Below are 12,187 nucleotides of genomic sequence, written 5' to 3'. Positions count from 1 at the left end.
GATCTAGACCTGGGGAGTCAAAGCTTTTAATACAACGGGATGCATGGCCACTTAAAATATTTCTTGGGCCACATAACCTATTGAATTAAATTTCATGAAAAATATAAACGATGCTATAAAATACATATTTATTTCAAATATAAGCCAAATCTAATCAAAAATCTTTAACAAATGACTTTTTTATGTTAATTTAATGTACATATATCAAAAGCCACGTATTTTTATGTTATATCCTGAACTAACACCATAAATCAAATCAACTTTATGGGGAAATACTTTTTATCCTCATAAGATATCCTGGAACACATGTTAATTGTCATCAAAACATCAGTAAATGAGCCTAATATGATTATTTTTTGCCTGAATCGATATTTTAAATAATTTTTATAAGATATTATTAAATTTGTCGAGTAAATTATTACTGTTCCGACTTACTTTATTCCCTAAAAATACAGCCTATTTAAGAGATAGCAATAAATAAAATTGACCTGGTATCTATTTACAGCCTCCTTTTCTAAAACCAGAGATACAGCAACAAAAATTTTCAAATAATTAACGTCATCTAAAAAGAGAAGTTCCATTTTTCCCACATTGTCACTTCTCCTTTTTTTGCAGAAGCATTTTCCCCTGACATCAATTTGCATTCATAATATGAGTATATAACACGAATTACGCACGTCTATACCTAAAATTGAACGATGATTTGAGCATTGTGGGAATCGGAACATTAGTGACTTCTATTTACGAGTACAAAATACAAAAAAAAGTAAATTTTATAAGCATTTTCTAAAACGATGATACACCAAAGATTCTAAAGTGATATTTCTGTCTCTAGGATTAACAAACAACCCATGGAAGTAACAGACGTTTAAATATTTTGATTTCTGGAAAAATTAATTAAGAAATGGACACCCTAAACATATTGTTTAGTTATTTATAAAGTTTTCGATTCCCCATTGGAACAATTACAGAAAAAATTTACATGAAAAGGAAAACAATTTAATTTCCATTATTTTGCTGAGTTCTTATCCACTCTAAAGATGAAAATATTAATGTAAAGCTTATGCGTATAATATTTATGATCCACCATTCATCTTAATTCTTTATTTGTCATATAATTAATTTTATATATCTAATTTATGGTATTTCATAAGTTTAAGAATTAAAACAAAAAATAGAAATACTTCTCGAAGTTTAGAAGAATGATATTGATATGTCTTATTATTTAGCTTTGAGATGACGGGCCCTATTTTCATTAATATTCTTTATATTTCTTTTAATTTCCTGCAAATTATATTTTTCAGGAAGGGTCAGAAAATTTGAATCAATAATTTATATTTTAGAGGTATTTTAGCCTATTATAAAATACTATATTAAAACTTTGTGCAATCTGTAAATAATTAATTAAAAAAAAATTATCAGATTAGAAAAAACTTTTTAATCATATTAGACAGACATAATTGAATTCAAATAATTTGAAGCTGAACTGCACTTCTTAGAAACAAGTAATTTAGTTTTTAAATGAGTCTCTAATTTTTAACGCTTCAAATAAATTATTTTGGCGCAAAAAACAATTCCAAAATTGAAGTGTAATTCCTTTTTAAACAAAACCCTTCAAATTTTAGGATTTTTTAAGCTTTAAATTAAACATTCTGAGTGTTAAATTTTCACATATTTGAAACACAAATACAATTTTGCAAAGAATAAACTAACTTAAATTTAAAAAATAATAAAATGTAATAGAGGGGAAAAAATGAATTAAAATACAATCATCAAGATAAACGAAAACATATATTTGATGGAGTTTAATTATTATGAACTTACAATGCAAAGAGGTTTTGTGACTAAAAATCTATCAGTTCTTGATATCAAATTTTGATATACTATTATATATGTACAATATTAATATTCAATAATTAAATTTAAAAATGTAAACAAACTTAAAAATAGTGTGATACCAAAAGTTCTTATGTTGTATTCTTGTGTTCATACCTATATTTTCTAATTATAATAGTCAACTATTAGGAAAAGAAAATATAATGACATTCTTATTGTCATAAAGACTGTCAAAAAAGGTTCTTCTTATTATAGGAAAATAATAAGTAAATGAGTAAACAAATTTTAAGTTATTAAATATTATTTGGAAATATGAAATAAAAAGTCTTATTTCCTAAATCATTTTTTTCCTTTAAAAAATTGGATTGATGTAGAAAATTTTATATCATATATTATTTTAACTATTAATTTTTTATTAAACAAAACATTAACAAGAAAAACACTAATTCCGTATTAGGAATAATAGCTTTCTTATGTATATGTAAACAAAAATAAATAAATAAATTAGAATTCCCTTTAAATTGAAAAAAATTAAAAAAAATAACGTTAAACTTATAAATATATCATCGGATAGGGCTAATATCTATTATAGAGAAAAAATTTATTTGATTTCTCGTCTTATCTTCTCCACTAACAAAGAAAATAATTGTGTATAATTTTTATAAAGGGTATATTTTAATAGTGAAAGACATCTTCTGAATAAAAAAAGGGTTTAGGGATAGAAAAACGCTGGTTAAAACTCCAAGAACACCATCCCTACCTTCAAACATGGGGAGGGGGTGGAAACATTATGTTTTGGTGGTGTTTCTCTACTAAGGATAATGGACGACTTCAATGTGTTGAAGGGAAGAAGAAGGACAGGGCATCCATCCTCCAGGCAAGGGTACTGAAATGAATTGCATAATTGATCTTCAAGCATTATAATGATCTATATCATACAGCCAATGCAACTAAGTAGTACCGTAAGAAGAATCACATTTAAAACATCAAGTGACCTATGCAGTCTCCAGAAATTGATCCCATAGAAAATCTTATAAATCAAATACTTATTTATTTCTCTATATAAAGATTATGAAGTTGTCTACCATAGAAAAAGAAATATATCAATTCAAGAAGAGTGGAAACAAGTTTAATCTAAATTTAACAAATTAAAACAAAGGGATGTGGGTAGAAATGATAAGACACAGTTTTCCGTTGCTAACACAAATCTATTAAGTGTTTGTATCGTCAGCTGTCAATTTTTCTGCTTAATTTCTCATAATTGGTTTTCTAAACGTTGATTTTTCGATTAGAATTACCCCTTTTAAAACTGTGAGTAATTTTTTTACCATTATTGAGTATTTGTTGCATAGTTGTGAAGGAAAGGGTGACTAGTAGGCTTGTGACAAAACGCTAACCAACGATTTGGTAAAAACCATGGTACACCGTATTTTTTTTAATATTTGATGTGTGACTATATACATACGTACCGAAACGAATATATTAACATACCAAACCGAACTGCAGAAAAATCCCGTTCAGTGCCAGTTTTACTGACTACAAAGTGATTTTGGCCCTATTTTCTTTTTCTTTTTTTTTTGAAAAGGTTGTGTGATATAATAAATACAGGAAAGAGATGGCAGTAACATTATTAACGATTTGATCATCTAAATAAGAAGTCGGTTTTTTATTTCTTTTGGGATATTGTTTTGGACTTTCATTTAATAAATTCAATTACATTAGCCGATGTACAATTGTCGATGAGTAGGGTTGACGTTTTTCTACCAAACCAAAGACATCCCTATATAAGTTCTCTTTTATAGAAGTTGAACTATTTTATCCAAATATTATATTCATAATGTTTGTTTTTCAAAAATAGTTATTTGATGCAACACGTAACAATTTGAGTAATAAACCATTTTTCAAAAGTTTTTCAAACAATTTTCTATAAAATTGATTTTTTCCCCCACCTTTTTTCAATAGTATAAATGGCAGAGCACAGCAATAGATATCTATTATTTTTATTTATCAAAAACTTTCCAACAATGCAAACTTTATAACATGTTTACCAACATAGTTCAAAATTAAATAGGAAAATTAAATTTTAAGTTAGAAGGACAGTGTTTCTTTTTGAACATATCTAGTTTTTGAAAGATTCAAGTGCTTTGAAGCAGAAAATAAGTAAATCTACAACTTTTAACAAAAACTTAACTTTGTTGGAAATAAATTAAAATTTTATCCAAAAAAAATTCATATGTTTTATCTAAAAATTCAAATAAAAAATATAAAATTTTTTGAAAAAAAAATTCAAATATAAAATTTTTTGAATAAAATTTCAAAAATCCAAAGCTATTCACAGAAAAAAAAATTGAAAAATTAAATTCAATTACAAATATTAAATTTTCTCGTAAAAGCAAAAATTCTTTATTGGGAAGGGGCGATAGCTCCTTCATGCCACCTCCTACGGATGCCCCTATAATGGGTTGTAATTTTGTTCCATAAAATAATGATTCAAAACTTACCTGAAGCTTTTTCGTGGCCATGATCCAGAGCCTATTTCAAACATTGGACGATTCTTTTTGATAGATTTTTTACTTGCATTATTATTAAGGGAGTATAGCCATGGATAATGTTTGTTGCTGATGGGGCTATTGCTCATTGGTGGTCGAGTACATCGGATATGTACCGAATTAGATCTTTTTGAAGAAAGAAGAACATTAAATCATGGCTTTAGATGAAGATTGATTTAGCTAGCTAAAAAGTTGAATATTGGAGATTTCTCAATTTACAGGTCATTACATAACAAAACAGATCAATTTTAGAATAGAACGATGTATAGTCATCCTTTTTATACATCTTCAAACCTTAAGAATCAAGAAAAGGATTTAATCCACTTGCAACTTTCCCTCTCCAAAAAAATTGATAAAAATTAATAGTAGTTTTACGAGATTTTTCTTTGATATGGTATCTTCGGATAAGGGAAGATGTTTTTATAACCTTTTGAATCCATAAATACATAGAGTCAGCTGCTTTAAATAAGAAATAGTGAACAGATAAAAATAGCTGATAATAAATTAAATACTGTAGAACCCTCTTCAGCTGTATCTCAAGGGTCCAACATAATGAGTCCCCAATAGAAGACATCCTTGTTTTTTTTAATTTTATCCGTTTGTAAGCAAAGCAACAGAGAGTAGCGCTGTCTTACGACAAAATAATGCAACTCCCTGACAAATAATATTTTTTAATAAATATATAGATGTATGTTACTAATATAGATGGCATATTCTTCTCAGAATGTGCCCTTTTTGAACTACGACAAAGAAGAATTGTTGCAAAGTCTCTCTTTATTCTAAAAAACAGAATCGTTGAGGTATGAAGAAGATATACTGATTAATATAATTTTTGGTTCCAAAATGGATCCCTTCTTTCGACTGTTGTGAGAAATCCCCTTAAGACGTAATGATGATTGTGAGGTCATACACCCTTTAAATATTATTTTAAATCCTTATTAAATATTGAATAAGGATAAACTTATTTACACACAGAAAAATCTCTAGGTAAACGCCTTTCAACAACCTTTTATTCATATAAAATATTTGATGTATAATTACCTAGGAACAGGGTATATTTCCTTTTTCCAGTCCATTTCTTAATATACTCCTAAAGGTAAGGAAGTACTTTTTGTTTCGAAAACTATATATATACTAAATCTACTAAGTATTTTATATGTATTCTCAATGATTTTTTTATCCTTCCATATACACTTATATAGTAAAACACACAATCACCTATCAGACAAGAGAATAATTGAAGCAATTACGTTGAAACTTCTGTGTATATTGATTTATTTTAGCACTATTTATTGAAATAGTAGATAGACATAAAACATGTTGTTGCCTATAAAATGGAGGAGTAGAAAGGTTGCGTGAATTTTATTAAAGCAATTGTTCCTTCATTTCTGTGTAGTTTGAAAAAGTTATAAAATTTTATTCGTATCTTTAAGAAAGAGTATAAAATAGAATAAAGTTTAAATATCAAATAAATATACCTGTAATTAAGTTATAAAACTATTTGGAAGTGAATAATTATTTACCTTGTTCCAGAGAGGGGATAATTAAATCAATAGGGACACAATATTGTTTAAATAATTTTTTTTGAACTGAAAAAATTATTATTATCATACTATTTGTGTAGACAAATCGAGTCTTATCAAATTATGTATACTATATGTTTAGACGTGTATGTTTAAATATATATGTTAGAGAACACGCTAATGGGTCTAAAAGATAATTTTAGAGCATTATCTGAGTACACTAAATATCCTCTCTTTTTGTAAACATGTATTTTTATTAATATTTTACATTAAAAGTTAATATTATTGAAAGAACCAAAATAAATTTATACCCCGAAATTAATTCAGCAACTCAAAATCTCATACTTTGTCATGTATAAATCAGTAGAGAAGTCCATCACTATAAACAACCACATCCAGGTTCAACTACAGCCCCCAAACTGGCCTTGAAACTGTTCCAGGCATTGATGAGATGCTGCTTGTCCATGTTGAATACTGCCTCGAGAATGAAATCCTACAACAAGTCAACATTGTTATGTTTGCGTTTATTGGACTCTCCCTCCAATATGGTCATCTGATCTGTTCAGATCAATTGAAGCTCTGTAGATTAATCATATATTTAGTTATATGTGGATGTATGTATTTATATTAAATAAGAATTAAAAAAGGAGAATTAGGAAGAGGATAAGCGAGTTTAGTTTTTCTAAGTATTTATAAGATAATTCGAAAGAAAATCTATAATACGGGTATTGCGGTGTTAATAAATCCGATGTTTACTACTCTTCTTTTCTCCAGGTAACACTATATATGTATTTTAAGAATATCAACCGGAACAATTTCAATATTTATCACACACCCTACATAAGATTGATTCTTAATAGGCTCTTTAGGTATTGGTATTGAGGTATGCATCCAGACGGTTGTGCATTGGCATTGAGAAATGAGTTGTGCAGGTGATTTGCCGCATGACAGAGGAGTATATCGAGATGATAGCGAGGAGAGAAGGAAACCTTCACCCCCCCCCCTCCCCCACCCCATTTCAACTATTTATCCCCAAAAAGTGAGCTTGAGAATTGGGTACCATTGTAAGAATGTATTTATTTCCAGAAATCCTCATATAGTGAACAAGTGAAAAAGCTGGGCGAGGGTGCTTTTGGTTGAGGTACAGGACATCGGGGCGGCCTCAATTCATTTTGAACCTGCATCCATAAAAACTAGAATGGCATGCTTACTGGCTTTCATATAATCAATTTGAAGACCTGCGCAAGAGGCTGAAGGCAGGAAGGAGGTGAATTTAGAAGGAGAACATGGGTTGTGGATTTGACATTTTTTACATACCAATACAAAGTCACTCATTTCATTATCTATGTTATGTAACCATAGCTTACATCACTCAACAGATTTTATTTTCACGATTCCTAGAAGCGATAAATGTAGTTCGTCGATGAACTTGCGCCGGAGACAAGAGAGTATAGGGAGGCTTATTCCCCGAAATAGCAATCCATTCTTGAATGAGAAGGCATGATGTTTCTTATGTATGATTCTTCTGTTACCTTGGACCAGTGACCTGCTTCAATGGCAGGCGAAAAGATGTTCTTCTTTCAATGCATTAGGAGTTATTATTGGTTTAGCGTTGTCTAAAGGACCCAGGGAAAGGGCGTCTGCGTGTAGGCGGTGAGTCTCTTTGGCGTGAATGATCTTTCAATCGAACATAGCAAGGCGAAGTGTATATTAGGGAAGACAGGCTGTGACTACAGTATGAAAGTCTTTATGTGGGTTATGAATAAACTTGTCGCACCAGTTCTGGATCAATCGATTTGCCTCCTCCAGACACTTCAAATCCTAAGTAGATAAACACATTGAGTGTAATGGAACACTTGATTTTCTTAAAACTATAATCAGCCTTTAAATTATGAATTATTGGTAAACTGAGATACTTTATCAAAGTATTAATGAAAATGAAGCATTCAAAAGATTTGGGATGTTTTTAAGAACCAATGAAAGGGATTTTATGAAGAAGAGTGCGACCCATTTTGAAATTCCAACCGAAACAGTGTTGTTGTTTTTTTGTTTTTTTAATTTGCCAATGCTGTTATTATTTATAATTAACTTTTGAGGGAGGAATATATATTTATAAAGTGTGTGTACCAATAAATGACTAAAAATCATCTTAAGAATTTTGTTTCAGGATTAAAAGTGTTAGTACTTGTTGAACGCAGAATATAATTGATGATCAAAATCAGAGCACTTTCTCCCTTGTTATATAATGAATAGAATTATATTTTATTTCCTTCTACTCTAACGTCTACTCTCTTCTCAAACATTCTTCAAAATGTCAAAGTTACCATCTCATTCTTCAGACTTGTTGAGGAAACCTTTTCAAATAGAATAGCTTTGGTTATGTTACAAATGAGTATTCTCCTGTATTTTAAGTAGAAAGTATTTTTCTTTCTTATCAAACAAATTGATTAGATAAATTGATTGAGAAGTCCTTAATTAATCTTTAAATATTTTATAGTTGTAACTTTCTTCGATGCACTTTCATTCACATTTGCGGATATTTTAATGATGTTATTAAAACGAATTTATAGTGTAACTCAATAACGTACTACATAATTAATATATAAACATTGTGGTTTATTTAAACGATTCCTCATTCCTTAATTACAAATATTACGAATGGTATAAGGATTAAGCCTTAAGTTTACATCCTAACCGACATTTTTTGTTATATTTTCTAAAAATTATTTAATTTCCATAGACTTACAAAAGAAGCTTTATGGAACCTGAAATATTCTGATATGAAGGCATGGTGTTTCACAAACATCAAGTCCAGGTGGTACAAAATAAACCAAAGAGGTAAATTTTGAATTTTTGAGAACACTTACTCCATAGGTCCGTAATTTATTTACAAACCAAATGGTTAACAACCAATAGAATTGTTTGTCTCTTCATATCGTTTTGAAAATCCAATGTTAGTATAAAAACAACATTAAACCCTTAAAGTACATAAACACGTAAAGTTGCCTTCTTCTTTTATATCCTGGATTTTATAAGAAATAAATAGTTCAACAGAAGGACAATGATTTTTGAGTACAACATCCTGGTCCATATTGAACCATCTTAGTACAAAATTTGGGATAAAACTTTGGAAAACAATGCTTTCAGTAAGGATCATCAAAAAGTAGCCATTTACACAATCTTTGCATATTATATTTAGCATACATAAATCTTTTTCAAAATGTATTAATTAATGTTTTAAGTTGGCTTGTTCCGATTTAAGTTATTTTAAATTTACTTCAGGAAATGTTCGAAAGAGCTACCATGTATATTACCCTCGTATTTTTATCTCCTTTCTTAAGTATCATTTCGTATATGTTTTTTATTTTATATTAATAATCATAAAGAAACAATGAAAACTAGCCTCTGTCATAGTATGGAGCAAAGTGGCTTCAAATAAAGAAAAAAAAATCACAACTTTTTTATATTCCTGATAATTTAAAGGTCAACAAAGATACTTATTATAATTTTCTGAAGAGTTAGATAATACCATAAATTCATTTAATTTAATGCATTGCCTTCTTCCGACCCTGATTGCAATTCTTCGAACTTTGACAATTAAATTAGATGAAGAGGAAGGCTTATACTGGTTCCTCCGTCTGAAACGTAACAAGTTTTTCAATAACGCAGCTTTGTCCTATTTTATATATTTTGATATTCAACCCTAATAACTTATTGTAAACAAATATCTAAAAAAAACTGGGGAAAAAAAATAAGAGAAGACAAACCAAGAAATAGGAGCGTCATAGCCAAAAAAAAAAATGGAACAACGTAGAGCTACAATTCAGTAGATGTCCATACGTGGAAAATCACTATCAGAGATCTCTAAAGTGCTTAGCTATAACCACTCTACTTTGTACCGCCTGTTGCACAACAAAAACTATAAAATGGTCCAGATCAAGGCCAAAGAAAGTAAAATAATTTCTTCAGGCAATTGAAGCCACCATTGAAGACATGAGAGGCAAGGTGACCGTCAATGGCCTTCCTCGTGTATTTAACAGCAGCCATACCAGCATGTGCCACTTGGTGAAGCAAGACATAATCTTTCATATCGAAAAGATAAATCCTTGTCAGGGCTGACATGCTTCTTTCGAAGATAAGATTAATAACCTTCTTTTTTTTTTTTTTTTGTGAAGAAGCTACACTTTTGAAGAAATAACTCACAGATATATATATGATATAGAATCATCTACTCCATTCCGTTTTATCTCTACCAAAATCCCCTGATATAATAATGATAATATTTCTTGAGATTGTGACTCTTCAGACGATTTAAATATTCAACTAATGGTTGAATATTATATTTGGTGTTGCGGATATTTCATGAATGTAAATGATTTTCAAAAGTGAGAAATTTGATTCTTATGCAAATATTTGATTTATAATTAAAATATAATGTATTGATTTATGACTGTCTATATAAAGATACGGGTATTTTTCATTATTTATTCAAAAATTAGGGTAAGTGAAACTCAGCCTATTCAAAATGATATATGAGCACTAATAAAATAAATAACAGTCACCCAAAAGTAAGGTTAGATTACGTGAGTAAATTTTACAATAATATTCCTGGGGTAAAAATGAATCGTTTATTATAATTTATATCAAAATAATTAATAATTTAGATATAAGTGTATTAAAACGAGTTGATAGATTATCTTTATTCCAAATAATTGATTAATTGATAGTAATAAACTGATGAACGGTTTATTTCTTCCTCTGGAATTTTATTGTAATCGATATTCACGCAACCCTACTTGATAATTTCTTATCAAATATTAAAAACTCACTTATCCAAAAATTAATCAAAATTGACCTTCTTTACAGATAATTTTTATTTTAAATTAAATATAAGGTATATTTTAAAATTTCAGCTAGGATATTAAGTACTTGAGGAAAAATGGAAAAAATATTAATTTTTAAGTAAAGCACTTCATTTTTTGGTGGTTATATACATTTTTTATTATTTGTAATGAAGATAAAGTAATAAATAATTTATTTTTCAAATGCTAAAGTGTTTTTATATTTTTGTTATTTTTTTTTTTTTTTCATCTATGTAGTTTTTTCATGTTAAAATATGGCACTGAATTGTAATTGATTTTTTAAAACAAGCTTTAAAGACCAAACATGTAAAAGTTTAATTGCTTTTTTGGTGTTTATGGGTGGAATAACAATAATTAATGTGGGTTTTATCCTGTGAGCCAAAATGCTGCTTCATTGTCTAATCTTAAATTAGTAGTTCTACTAAAATTATTGATCCTTTTTTTTTTTGGGTGTTTAATGTGGACTTATTATCAACAATTAAATTCTTTGCGACAAAAGTTTAAGAAATTGAAGAAAAAATACAGTTTTCAAAGTTTTAGCCACCCAAGACAATTTTTCAGAAAAATCAAGTCGTTTAAAATTTAAAAAAAGACATAGTTTTTTTTACAAAATTTACTGATTTCTATGAGTTTGAGAGATTTATCTTTTAAAAATATAAGTAATGTTGAAAACTATATGATCTGACAGTATGCTAAAAGGTGAAGCCAAAAATTAACCAGGACAATTTCAAGTATACTAAGGATAATATTAGCTTTGCTGTCATGTATGGGGGAACGTTTATAAGGGTTATCTTCTTTTTAGTATAACACAAATATAATAATAAAAAATCAATCCTTCACAAAAATGATTAATTTGAATTTTTACATATTATTGTACTCTCAACAAAACGAGCCATTATTAAGGCCTTTTAATGATATTGGGAGCTTTTGTTGTATTCACTATGATAAAACTGATTACTATGGCAATTTCAAGTACTTTTGAGACCGAATAAAGGTTTCATTCTAGATTATTTAATAAAAGAAGCTCTATAAAAAGGAGTGAACAAAAACCATTGTTAGAATTGGTTTTGTGTAAATAAAAACCCTAATAATTTCTTTGAAGTATGTTCCTAATTGGAATAATAAAACACCAAAAAATAAACAATGGTTAAGTCACTTACAATCCTACATTAGCTGTATATACAGGCAAAGGAAGTTAAAATGTTAATAAATGTAGTATAGCCACAAATATAGGAAATTTTCTTAATATTAAGACCCATAGCAATATATTTTTTACAAAGGGATTTATTTTATTTAAAAAAGAGGGGAACAAATAAAAATTCATTATATTCAGTGAAATCCATTAAAAATAAAAAGCTAAAAAATCAATTACAAATGTGAAACGACCTAAAAAGTAAATCATCTTTTTTTCTTGCAA

At 28.5% G+C, this 12,187-nt stretch overlaps 1 protein-coding gene across 7 annotated transcripts in view; it reads right to left on the bottom strand.

Annotated features, from left to right (window-relative positions):
* Positions 1-12,187, bottom strand: part of LOC121114281 (3',5'-cyclic-AMP phosphodiesterase 4C) — a 404,803-nt gene that overhangs the window by 324,786 nt on the left and 67,830 nt on the right. Inside the window, exons 1-3 of one of the 7 annotated variants that reach the window (XM_071886958.1) lie at positions 5,909-5,971; positions 5,427-5,603; positions 4,338-4,511 (exon numbers count right to left, since the gene is read on the bottom strand). The exons of 5 other annotated variants lie outside the window; for them this stretch is intronic. In XM_071886958.1, coding sequence (XP_071743059.1) covers positions 4,338-4,511; positions 5,427-5,461 — 209 coding nt within the window. In that variant the 5' untranslated portion in view covers positions 5,462-5,603; positions 5,909-5,971. Of the gene's footprint in view, positions 1-4,337; positions 4,512-5,426; positions 5,604-5,908; positions 6,019-12,187 lie in introns of those variants that run through there. One more of the 7 variants, XM_071886965.1, reaches the window with a different exon arrangement.

The sequence above is a fragment of the Lepeophtheirus salmonis genome, chromosome 3, assembly GCF_016086655.4.
Source record: "Lepeophtheirus salmonis chromosome 3, UVic_Lsal_1.4, whole genome shotgun sequence".
In the NCBI taxonomy this organism is placed as follows: domain Eukaryota; kingdom Metazoa; phylum Arthropoda; class Copepoda; order Siphonostomatoida; family Caligidae; genus Lepeophtheirus; species Lepeophtheirus salmonis.
Note: the sequence above shows the minus strand (reverse complement) of the source record. Positions and strands in the feature narration are given on the sequence as shown.